Raw genomic sequence first — 12,755 nt, forward strand, 5'->3', positions numbered from 1 at the left:
CAAACAATTGGTGTTTATGCAATCTCAGCATTCTCATCTCTCAAATCCCAAAAGGCATGTCTGAAATGGATTAAATATATACTGTTTACATCTCCATAAACTGCGAAAAAACGTGCACTACCTACACACTGTCCCTTGTGACCTCAGGCAAAAGTGCATGCCTATACACACACATTAGCAGTACATACATAAACATCCACAGCAACCATAGGTGGGATAACATTGCCAAGTCATGAATCTATGTATGGTGCATGATACTGAATGTCAAAGCGGTTTCTATAGAAAGAATATGCATCACACTAGGATCCCTTGCAGAATTTTACTTGTGAAAAATAGATGTGTGCAGTGAGTGTCATTGTGCCTAAGGTGAACATTCCTGTTTTAAACTATTTATGATGAATTTCTGTGGGAAAATAGATGTAAAGGTAGAGAAATAATGTTATTTGGATTGACACTGCCTCCACCTGGCATCACTGTGCAGTAATAATGATTTTCTTATAGTTTCTCTTAAGGAAAACTGATGATTTTTTGAACACTTCAATATTAAAACATGTCCTTTTCTTTTAAAACTACACCAGACTCAGCATTACACTCAAACTACTTGCAAAACCCATGGTATTGCAAGCATGCAAAATTCAAATTGGGCCAACAAGTACGGCATTAAGTGCATCCATTGTATTACATGTATTATATACATATTCTGAGTGAATCATTAGATTCATGAGGCTGAAACAAGAGCCTGACTGATATATCAATCCCTTTTTTTAACATAACATATAATGCAGAAAAATATGCTTGGGGTGACTAAGACATGGTGTCATATAGGTTTTTATTTTATTTACTAGTACAGTGCCTGTAGGAAGTATGTATTCGTACATTACATGGCACACAAAAACGTCTGCAACTCCATAAAACACTTACTTTTCATAAGGTATGCACACCATCCAGCACACACACATTGAACATTGATATTCGCTGGAAACTATTTGAATATTATTGGAAAATTTAACCTTGAAGCGCACTTTAAAACTCTGAAAGATAGGTAGGCTAAATAGACTTACAGATGAGATGAGTCAGGCGTGGGAATCCAGAGTGAATTGTGTTATTGACCTGGTGTAGGCCTATCACACAATGGGGCGGAGCTCCCCTAAAAGGCGTCCGATCGGAAACAGTTCAATGCCGCAACACGTCCTACGTAAATAATGATATTTTGAAAAATTAATTCAAAAATCTTCAAAATCGAAGATGCACACCTTCGTGCCATGCACAAGCCACATACGAAATCTAAGGTCAGTCTGACTAACGGTCAGCGAGATATGCCCTAGACACACACACATACACACACACACACACACACACAGACACTTCTTGCTTTATGGATAGATGGTCAGCAATTGTCAGCAATTCACTAACACTAATCAAACAGTGGTGATGTTTATTTAGCTACATTTGTGCATTATTTTCTAAGAGTAAATTTCAGGATTGGTACATATAATGTATAATCCCTCATAAAATTATTTGTTTAAGAAATCAGCTTTCTGAATGCACAATCCACAAATTTAAAAAAAAAAACTATATTTGTCACTATATGGTAATCAGTTAATTTTTCCCCTCTGGAAGTAGTATCAGTCTAAAAAAATCTTATACTGGTCGGGCTCTAGCTTAAAAAAAACACTTGGCTTTGAAAATACTTTTGGCAGAAGAGCAGGACAAGCCTTTTTTCGCAGTAGTACTTTCATTTTTGCAATAGCATCGACAATGACTTCATTCCATTCCAGTGCCCCAGTCAGCCATGACAGTGTAACAATGAAAAGCACACACAATACCAGGAGGTAAGTAAGTTCAAGTCTGAGGTCATTAAGGAGTATTTCAAGTCATGTTTGATAATAATAATCATCAAATGCAAACTTTGAATGTCTTTAAGTGTTTATCATGTTGACTAGTAAAATTGCATGAAGTTGGAATATTTTATTTCCAAACCTGTTCAACTGAGACCTTGCAAATAATTGTAATTAATTAATAATTAACAAAATTATTTAAAATTAATTAATTGATATATTTTATTTTTCTTTTAAACAAGACTATCGTGTTTGGCTAAATTTAGAAGCACATGTTTATACTTCTCAGTCAATCATTAACGTTGGGGTAACTTTATCATATGTTGGGTCTGACAAGGATAGACTCATAAATGTCACAACCACACAGTTTATAGTCACAACAGAAACATGTTTATATATAGTTTGCTTACTTTGCCTGTCGCCACCCAAATAGGTTACAACCTCTTTGCCATCGTTCTGCCATATTTGGGTGAAATCTGGGGAAAAAATCCTAATTTGTTAAAGTCTATTTTAGAAAGTTCTCTTGAGTTACCATACTAATGCGAAAGCACACCGCTGGGATTCGTCTATGACAACTCGAGGATGATATCATCAAGTGAGTCATGAAAGGGGTCAAATTCTAGACATTTTGCAGTTTTTGTGGTCTGTAACGTGACGTACTTGATACATGTAATTCCGATTGCGCCGAGTGCCAGTGAAGGCAGCACGATAGTTATGCGTGCCATGCGTATTTGCGAAGTTGATAGGTAGAATGGTATGACGTCATTACGTACAGCGGGACGTCTAGGAGAAGATAAACAAAAAGGAAGGAAGCCGTCGGCCATACAATCGCGGCAAACTCGGTTCAAAATTTTAGCTTGCAAGCTACAGTTAGCAACTACATGTGCACTTTTATCGTTTAAATAATTGACATTTGGTGTTCAGAATCATGGACGAGGGAATAATATTTCGTATGAGTGCATTTTCCGAGCAAGGGGGGAGGAAATACATGGAGGATGTTGTCGAGATAAGAATCGAGTACGAGCCGTCGCCAGTCGAAGATTATCCAAAGTCGCAGGGACATGGAGGGCAGGGGAAAGCGGAGAGTGAACCTACAAAACAGACTGAAAATGAAACACACGATCACAACGTTGCTGTCGAATCTGGCCCGGCTTCTGCAATGTGGGTAGAGAGTGTATCAAATGAGGACAGTGGCAACAACAGTGCACCGGCATCGGAGGAAAAAGTCGCAGAGCATGCAGTCGACACTCGGAAATCGGTGGCATTTTTTGCTGTATTTGATGGTCATGGGGGTCGAGAAGCAGCACACTTCGCAAGAGAGAATCTGTGGGATTTATTGAAAAGGCAGCGGGGGTTTTGGTCGAAGGATCACAGTGAAGTGTGTGCTGCCCTAAAGAAAGGCTTCATCGCCTGTCACCATGCAATGTGGAAAGAGCTACGTAAGTCATCAGTAATTTCCCTTTTTTTTTTGCTGCTGCTGCTGCTGCTGCTGCTGCTGCCGTTTGCTGTTAAATGTTGCCATCACAGTCTAAACAACGTTGGATACAGTGGGTGTCACATGAGGCGGCATCCTACTCAGCTGGTATGATGATGCCCAACCCTCAGCCGACTGGTCCATCCCATCACAAATTAACACTGTCATCTGACCACAACACAGCTTTGAGAGCTGGCATAGCTCATACAATAGGCCTGTAGGACTGTTTTCATAGATGGATTAGGGTTAAAGGGGAAAAGTGCTAACCTCAAACCCGATAGATAGATAGATAGATAGATAGATAGATAGATAGATAGATAGATAGATAGATAGATAGATAGATACTTTATTTATCCCGAGGGATATAAGCATCCAGTAGCATCATACAAACATACATTAAAATTAAACAGAACCTATAAATAATTAACCTATGATAAATCTGAATTTAAATTTAAAAAAATTACAGAGAAATTGGACTTTACTGGGAAATTAAACATTTGCAGGAAAATAAATAATGTGCATTAAAATTAAACATTTGAACAGAAAACAGAGAATTAAATTGTCCATTGAAACCTAAATAACTGAATTTGACAGTGTAGTCTGAGTATGTATTATGAAATCATATTTGTGTCACATTGGGGTAATATCAGGTTCCAAATCTATATTTTTATTGGGCTGGTGACCTTGCACTTGTGTTCACCCCGTGCACAGGTTTCCTCTTTGACAAGACAGTCTGATATATGTAATATATTATTATTGCTGTTATAAAGCATGTGTATTTCAATCATCCGTCAATCATACCATCAGGTGTGTTAGAAAGTGACTCTAAAACAGGAATTTAATATTTAAAGCAGGCTATGAGATCTAGTGCTTATTGTTAAAAGTCTTCTTGAGTAACAACAGTAAAACACAAGGTCAGATCACATCAATTCACCATGAATAAAAGAGAGAATTAAAGCAAGCCCTGATGTAACAGCAGAACCAGTTTGATGAGTAGAATGTAGAGGTGGGGGGAAAAATCGTACAGCATAGTATCGCAATATTTTGCGTGACAATAATTTATCAATTCATGGCCGCCAAGTATCAATATTTAGTGTTCCATCACAGGCTGTCAGTATTTTCACCGTTTTGCTGTAGCAGGCTCAATTTTAGGAATATACTGGAGATACTGGCATCATATGACACTAGAAGATCTAAGGATCTATAGGCACCATGTGCGTCAGGGCGTCATGTAAAATAACGAAATAATGCTGCAAAGTTAGGCTTTTTTATGTTTCGTTCATAAAATTTTAGAGAAGAGTAGCTTAAAGTTGAAGAAAGTTTGATAAAATGCTGCAGTTGTTGTCGTCCATACATGTTTGATTTCAGTTCAGTCTGACTGAATACTTTGTTGGTCAATCTGTGGGTTTGTCTTTCAATGTGGAGAAATAAAAAGACTGAAGTGAGATTAATACACTGAAAATGTTTCTCTTAATTGACAGAACAATTCTTGATTGAATTGAATCCATTTTGTAGACACAAAATACACTTAAACAGTTAACTCGCAATATTTTGTATTACAATACTCACCATATCACGAAATGCTGAAAATTGTAATAATATCAAATGGTGACTCAAGTATCGGGATAAAATAAAATAATATAAAATAAAATTGTATTGTTGGGGCTCTGGTGATTCACACCTCCAGTAGAATGTAATTCTGGTTAAGCCTGAGCTGGAAATAGGTTTAAAAACTACCATACACAGTATGAGGCTACCCTGCAGGGATACATTTATATGGTAACCTATTTAATCCTGCCTTTTATAAAACTGAAATTTAAAAAAAAAATCATCATAAATAGTGCTATGTAATGGTGATCGATTTTTGAGTATCTTTTTCATTTCACATTTACCTTTTTCTTCTGTCTACTTGTATGAACTGTTTATGCAGTACGAAGCTTCAGTATAGGTCAGTAGAGTTCAAAAACAGATGATGCAGAAACAAACAGTTCCCCATATTTGCTCTTAAGGATGTAAAGCTGCAACAAAAATCCAGTTAAGCAGGTTTGAACTTTGCAAGTTTGTTTGCATGTGTGTGCTAACATATCTTACTCAAGTGGAAGATGAGGTAAGGCTTCTTGGGTAGACAATATTAACACCTCTATGCCAGATGGAGGAAGGCTTCTCAGCCATCTTATTCTTCATATTTATAATCCTCTTATGCTTTATCTCTTTTTTTTCTTTCCACCTGGCTTCTATGTGCACTCTTCACTAGTTGTTGCCATTGATGCTTTTCTTACTGTCTCTCACTTTCTTAACTGTTACTCTTGTCTTAAACTAAGAAACCAGATAGCTTGTAAAAACCCCTTCTCATGTAGCATTTGGTAGCCTAAATGTTGCACTTTCAGTATCCTAAAATGACAAATCATAAGTAGCTATCATAACAACATGAACTATTTTAAATTTGTCCTTACTGATCCTACCAAAAGTGTTCCCCTTACAAACGTTGACCATATTTGTTCACTGACATTAATCATTTTTCGATTTATTTATCTTTTCCCCTTGCAGCGGAGTGGCCAAAGACTATTACTGGCCTGCCCAGTACATCAGGCACAACAGCCAGCGTGATCGTGATCCGCGGAGTTCACATGTACGTTGCCCATGTAGGGGATTCAGCGGTAGTGGTTGGAGTACAAGAAAATGCCTCTGATATAACGCTCCAGGCACTTGAAATAACACAAGACCATAAACCTGAACTTCCTAAAGAAAAAGAAAGGATTGAACGACTGGGTGGAAGGTGAGTTGGTGAACAGGACATCCATAGAAGCCATTTTTCAAGATTGGGTTTCATATACTATAAGGCCATGGAGGGCAGATATTTTCTTTGCTTGTTTTTGTTCAACATTGCTGTATTTCCTGTCAATCTTAAAAGCTTGCCATTGTATTGAAGTGTGTTGTATTATTTTTGTAGCGTGATGAAGAAATCTGGCGTAAACCGTGTTGTGTGGAAGAGGCCCAGGCTGACCCACAACGGCCCTGTGAGGAGGAGTACAGTCATCGACCAGATCCCCTTCTTGGCTGTGGCTCGGTCCCTTGGTAAAGACGACACCATGTTTGTCATGATTAGCGTCCATAAAATGATTCTATATATTGTATTATACTTTCCATGGGGAGTTATGCTGGGGTATTTTGGAAATATTCAATATAAAAAACATGACATTTTAACAGATTTTTTTGTAAGTAGAACTTTATCAAGTTTTGTTATTTTATTAGACAATCAATTATTTTATTGAACAACAAGAACATGAACGCTGAGTTAAATATTACTCACCCAACCCCACCCATAAAAATTAAGTTAAATGACAAAAATCCCAAAAAGTCCCATTCAAAATTTTGAGTGAAAAAAATGAAAAAAGAGCCCCTCTCCCTCCAAAAAAGTCCCATTCAACATGTAAATAAATTGACTATCACAAAAGCTCTGCCCCCTTAGTTACTGTTGCTATGCCCGTCAAGCTTCCAGGACTTCCAGCGGCTATGGTGCGGACAGGCGAAGTTTTAGCTGTAGTTTGGTTTAGTTTAGAGTTTTTTTGGAGTAAAACCTCCGCAAGGTTGGCTGCCCATTCACAAAATGCTACAAACATTGAAATAAAACAGGTTCATAATGGCCTGGTGGGACATTATGTTTAACATTGATATATATATATATACATTACAGGGCACATTCACTTATTTTGCATATAGCACTGGTGCAACAGAGTTAAATATTTTTGTTGCACAATCCACAAAATCTGTCGCATTTAACTATAGGTACAAACACCTCATTTGTAGGCATCCTTTTGCCAACTCTGGTAAACATGAGGCTAACATACATGGTTAAACGCTATACAGTTTGAAAGATAAGAAGTTGGACTAGTTTCACACCACCTAGTTAATTAGAAACATATCATAACATGTCAGCTTCAGGGACGCTAGCTATTAGCTATTACTACCGAATTTCCCTTCGGGGATGAATAAAGTAATCTATCTATCTAATCTATCTTAGTACTGTACAGCCCTGTATTATGTTCAGCTCCTATCAACATTGCTAGCTATCTTAGCGTTAAAGTTACAGACTGTGTCATTAACATTAGTTTGTTGGACTTGTTCTGCACTACTAGTGGTAATAATACTAGATGACAGGAACCATAACTGTTAAATCCGGTTTGGGTTATCTCATCTAACAGCTAGACAATCTTTAGTTAGCTCATGTTAGCTAGCTAGCAGCTCAACTTGGAGCAGACATTTGTGTCTGTTGATCTTTGTGATATTAAGTTGGGAGTGGGCTCTCCCACACTGTTTAATCCACAGCCAGCAATGCTCCTCTTGTTTTTTGAGTTTTGGAAAAGGGGGAAAAGACAACTCCTCCTGCTAAACTCTTAGGGTAACTGGTGTCAGATTCACAAATCCCATATGTACCATTTTCACCTTGTTGTTCAGAGCTCAAAGCTTGATGGACCTTCTTGTCTTAGTAAAGGTTGCTAAGGTATGATTGGAGGAGTTTTGCTGAAGGTCAATTGAACATATGATGGAGGGATGCACAGTGCATGTAGAGGTGTGGCCTCAATAGGGGGCGTGGCCTCAGCAGCCCTGCAGTGAGCTATGTGCATGTGATTGAGGAATAGCAGATATTCAAGTGTACCTGGATGAAATCTGGTTGTTTTAGTCAATATTATGCTAAAATATATTATCCCAACTATCTTTAAGTTCCCTGTTAAGGGCCAACCTTCAATTTTTTCAATTCCCTGTTTATTCCCGTTAATTCCCATAAATAACTGTTAATTCATTCCCATGGAAAATTTCCAACTTTTGCAACCCTAGAAATGAGTCATTCTTGTTCACTACTTCCTCCAAAAGTTATATCATTTTCCTCTCCTTTTGAAAGGTGATCTGTGGAGCTACGATTTCTACAGTGGGGAGTTTGTGGTTTCTCCAGAGCCTGATACGACCATGATGACCCTTGACCCCAGTCGGCATCGCTACATCATCCTCGGCAGTGATGGATTATGGAATATGATGCCACCCAAGAATGCTGTCAATATGTGTAATAGCCATGATAAAATGGTGGTATGTAAATGCGCCTTACTAGCTTTTTTGAGAAGTGTTTCACAAATAACCATTATTACAATTAGACTTTTTTTAAAATGTAAAATAATTCTAATTATAAGGGCAGTATTTTATCAATTAAATCGATTATGAAAAAAGAGTTAATCATTTCATTATCAATTAGTTGGGTCTATGTTGTGATGCCAAGCAACATACACATGATATGATTATTATTATTATACTCCATATCATAGCACCTTTTGACACTTTGAAGGTTTAGAATTTATGGGATTTTGTGAAATCATTCATTTTCTTTCTCCATCTGCTGCTTTTTGCTCTTAGGGACCAAAGGGAATGTCATGCGCGCGCCGGCTGGGATGCACAGCTCTACTGTTTTGGAAAGAACGCATGCTCCGTGCTGACAACACAACCGTTATTGTCCTGTCGCTACAGGAGCGCGGAGGCCCTCCTATCCCTATGCACAGAGATGAGATTGTTGTCGACATGTCTACAGGAATAGATCACGTTCCATTCCCGGGAACAACTTATAACACATGTCAGGTCCCAAAGGTCAGTGCTATAGCTTTGTTTCATCCTTTTTTTTGTAAGGTTTCATTAGGATGAGCCATATAAATCATACAGCAATATGACTGATATTTTCCAAATGCAGAGACGGTCACTGCAGGGGAAAGTACCTCAGCATCCCTCTGACAATGGAAAAATATACTGAATATTTTATGTGTTTGTTTGATGTTTACTATTCACTGTATTGTCCTTTTATATATTTCAGTCCATTTTTTTATTGTCATTTTGTTTAATAATTCCACCAGTTATGATATGAACGTTTGAAGTCACCAATGGCTGCTGACCTCAGGTCACACCAGCAGTTTCTCTCAGTGGACCTCTGGTTTCAACAAATCACTCTTTGTTTTCGGGGCCAACAGGAGGAGCATGAGGATGACATGTTTTTTGAAGAAGATGAGATATTTGGAGAAGAACATGAGGGATGGCCATGCCTGGAGTGGTAGTGAGGTGACTGCTCAGTTATAAAAAATGTATCCAAGTGTCAGCAATATGACCAACTAATGATTTATAGGATCTATTAGTTGAGCAGCCAGGATTGTCTTGTTGAACCTGGTGGGAAAAAATGCAGGTATTTGGATATAAAAATGACCCCTGGCTGCTTGTTGGTTCTCTGTGCTTGGGAGCATTGATAGCTACAGCTGTGTTGACATTGTTCTGCTATGAGAGAGCTATAGATCACTTACTTCTATAAATTGGCCCTGTATCCTGGCTATCACACCCTTTTATAGTTTCTTGTATTCAGTCTTTATATGTAGTGTGAAGACGTTAACATTGTTTGTTTTTATCATACATGACTATAATATTGGATGAACAAATGGCAAAAATATATAGATTTTTATTTCTTTATCAATTGTGTCCCCTTATCCAGCCCTTTAAACAGGACAAAGATATTCTTTGGGTCGAGAAAACCGTTATTTACCTTTTTAATGGTACTTTCGAATGGACCATTATGTATTACCTCCCAAATGTTTCAGCATTCTTTCATTTAAAAGTCATAGATCTACACCACCAGTCAAGAGTTTGGACACGCCTTCTCATTCAATGGTTTTTTCCTTATTTTTTATTATTTCGACATTGTAGACTAATACTGAAGACATCAAAACTATGAAAGAACACATATGGAATTATGTAGTGGCATTTTTGTATTTGAGATCATCAAAGCAAAAGCTTCAAGGCCACTTTGAATAATTTAAAATATAAAACAGATTCTGGTTTGTTAAACAGTTTTTTGTTCACTACATTATTCCATATGTGCTCCATCATAGTTCATAATCATCTTTATTGGCCAGGTACGTGTGCACATACTAGGAATTTGACTCTGGTTTGAAAAATATGTACAAGGTCAGGTTGGTGAAAAATATGTACAGATTGCAATGGAAGAAATAGATGTGTACAGTAATTGTTTTAGTTACAGGAACATAGTTGTGATGTCTTTAATATGACTCTACAATGTAGAAAATATAATAAATAAAGAATACATTGATGTGAAGGTGTGTGCAAAGTTTTGAGCTGTAGTGTACATTCACTGCCTACATTCTCATCAATCTACATGATGAGTTGACAACTCAATGCAGAACCATTTGAACATTTCTGAATCCAGGTGTTTGTCAAACTATTTTGTTGCCATGATTTTAGTCTTTGTCTGTTTGTAACAGATTCCACATGTGTCTCATTCATTCATTTTAGATTGATGAAAAGCAAGTTATTTTTCCTCGACAAAAAAAACGGACAGAATTTTAATCAAGTAAAATGTAATAATGTAATATAATCTGTTAATAAATGATTTAATGTGTTATCTTTCAGCAGAGCGATGCAGCGAATGCTTCCTCCCCATTCAGAGAAGGTACCGCTGCTCTGGAGCAGGCATTTGGGCTGTATGAAGCAGCTTTCTGTGCCACTGCACAGGTGTTTCCTGAAGTCGACTCAGCGAGGGCCACACAGCCCCCCTCAGACACTTCAACAAATGTTTTCGAAAAGCAAGACTCAACAACCCAAATGGACTGTGCTCCTGCTCCTCCATTTAAAAGGTCTCGCCGTTCTCCGCACACACACCCTGAACTCAGAGGTCCTCCCCGTCGACCTGGCCGCTCCTCCAGTAAAAGCATCCCCCAGAAAACGGCTCATAGCAGTGTACAAAGTGAACAATCCGGTCAAACTCGCGCTCAAAAGAGAAGCTCCTCTGAGGAAAGCAGCATCCTCCCACAGCACCACAACGCTGCCTTGTGTGTGTGCTGAATCTGGCTGCACAGAAACAGTGTTTTTAGCTCTGAGGCTGGAAGGATAACCTGCATCGTGTCAACTTTGCTCATGTATCAGGTGTGCCACAGGCCGATTCCTAGATGTATACTTTTTATACAAAGTCTTTGTTTTTGTAAATATGTGAGAAATTTGAGATTGTAAATGTGTTGCTGTTTTAACCTTTTCTTCTTGCTCTTCTTCCTTCTTCTCCCCCTCTATGAATTTGAGTGTTCCCGGAAAAATTTTAGATCCATTTAATCTATTTTCATACTTCTAAGTATGTATAGTATATTAAAAAAAAACGATGTATTTTAAAGATCTCTGCAATGACACAAGCAATCTTCCAGTTTTGATTTTTATTTAATTAAGTCACTATTTTAAATTGTTTTTCTCATCTTCCCTTCACTGGGAGGATGCTACTATGGTATTTATCCATTTAGCAATGTGTGCTTTTCATGAATTGACCATTCGATGGTGTTACTTGACATTTTTATTCTTTGCTGGAGTGTCATATTGATCCATTCCAAGCATCTCCTTATATGATTTGCCCGGTGGGTATTGCTTCTGTATTGGGTGCTGATGTAAAAGCCAAGATCAATACCTGTGCCTCACTGTAAGGAATTTGCTTAGCCCTTGACTTTGGTTGCATCCTAATTATTTTAAGTGTCCACTTCAACAGACCTTCCTTACTGTTTTCATAAGTTTTATCCTTGTGTGTGGTTTGCTCCCATAACTTGTGTTTTAATCTGCACATAAAACACCTTATGGTACGAATGCAGAAAGGGCCTGTTTCATGTTGTATATACAGTAAAGTCTAAATTGTCTTAACATGGCAGCTCAGTTACTGTTTTAGCTGATTTGTTTGCCTTTTACATGAACGTGTCATGGTTGCCTTAGCACAAATATGTCAGAGGTGCTTTTCACAGGGTTTCAAATTTGGGACTCATACAGGTGAGCATCTCTAGGATATGTAAGTATGGCTGTGGCAAAGCTTCAACCATCTATCATGCACCTTCAGTTCCAATATCAGTTTACCATCCACACTACATCATACTAAACGTGGTTAATGTTTTGTTGGTTTTGTACAGTACGTCAATATGCAATAGAAGTTTGTACAGTACATTATTATGCAAAAGTATTGGGTTTTTCTGGCATGCTCGGATCAACTCTGTGTGTCGTGAAGTGTCCATGTATGTTGATGGGCATGTGGTTTGTTTTTTGACAATGACAATACTTGGTCTGGTTTCATATCCACTGCAACCAGTTTTCAGGACTAACTGTATAAGCTACATGCGTTGAAAGTGACTGGATATAAAGTGTCTGTGTGTTGTAATAAAGTTCTCATTTTCCAGTTGGTGCTGATATGTCTGTAGTAGTATATGTTTTTCAGACAGGAATATAATCTAGCCCTGTGTGTGGAGCTGTTATCAGGACTACAGCCAGTGACTTCAGCATGTTTCTGTTCATCAACTTTGTCAATAGCGCTCACAGATGTACAGGGTGCACTGACATTATGTTCCAGCAGATGGCGGTAATGTAAAGGGAGTCAACTGTTGTGT

At 37.9% G+C, this 12,755-nt stretch overlaps 1 protein-coding gene across 4 annotated transcripts; it reads left to right on the forward strand.

Moving 5' to 3' along the window:
- Positions 1 to 2,636: 2,636 nt before the first annotated feature.
- Positions 2,637 to 12,550, forward strand: LOC131987183 (protein phosphatase 1D-like). 4 transcript variants are annotated; one of them, XM_059352369.1, is made up of 7 exons: positions 2,637 to 3,277; positions 5,860 to 6,088; positions 6,263 to 6,387; positions 8,213 to 8,394; positions 8,716 to 8,943; positions 9,318 to 9,405; positions 10,765 to 10,897. In XM_059352369.1, exons 1-6 carry the CDS (start codon positions 2,767 to 2,769, stop codon positions 9,399 to 9,401), a joined length of 1,359 nt encoding a protein of 452 aa, XP_059208352.1. In that variant the 5' UTR covers positions 2,637 to 2,766; the 3' UTR covers positions 9,402 to 9,405; positions 10,765 to 10,897. The 4 variants fall into 4 exon arrangements, with proteins under 4 accessions (XP_059208352.1, XP_059208351.1, XP_059208349.1 ...); XM_059352368.1 differs by having other exon boundaries at positions 10,762 to 10,894; XM_059352366.1 differs by lacking the exon at positions 9,318 to 9,405 and having other exon boundaries at positions 10,762 to 12,550.
- The last annotated feature ends 205 nt before the right edge of the window (positions 12,551 to 12,755 follow it).

The sequence above is a fragment of the Centropristis striata genome, chromosome 15, assembly GCF_030273125.1.
Source record: "Centropristis striata isolate RG_2023a ecotype Rhode Island chromosome 15, C.striata_1.0, whole genome shotgun sequence".
Taxonomy (NCBI): Eukaryota; Metazoa; Chordata; class Actinopteri; order Perciformes; family Serranidae; genus Centropristis; species Centropristis striata.

Excerpts from the sequence above, each read along its gene's own strand:
- LOC131987183 (XM_059352366.1), top strand. The coding sequence starts at position 2,767 with ATGGACGAGGGAATAATATTTCGTATGAGTGCATTTTCCGAGCAAGGG. Across the intron at positions 6,089-6,262 it reads ATTGAACGACTGGGTGGAAG|CGTGATGAAGAAATCTGGCG; the intron begins GTGAGTTGGTGA and ends TTATTTTTGTAG. Across the intron at positions 8,944-10,761 it reads ACACATGTCAGGTCCCAAAG|CAGAGCGATGCAGCGAATGC; the intron begins GTCAGTGCTATA and ends GTTATCTTTCAG.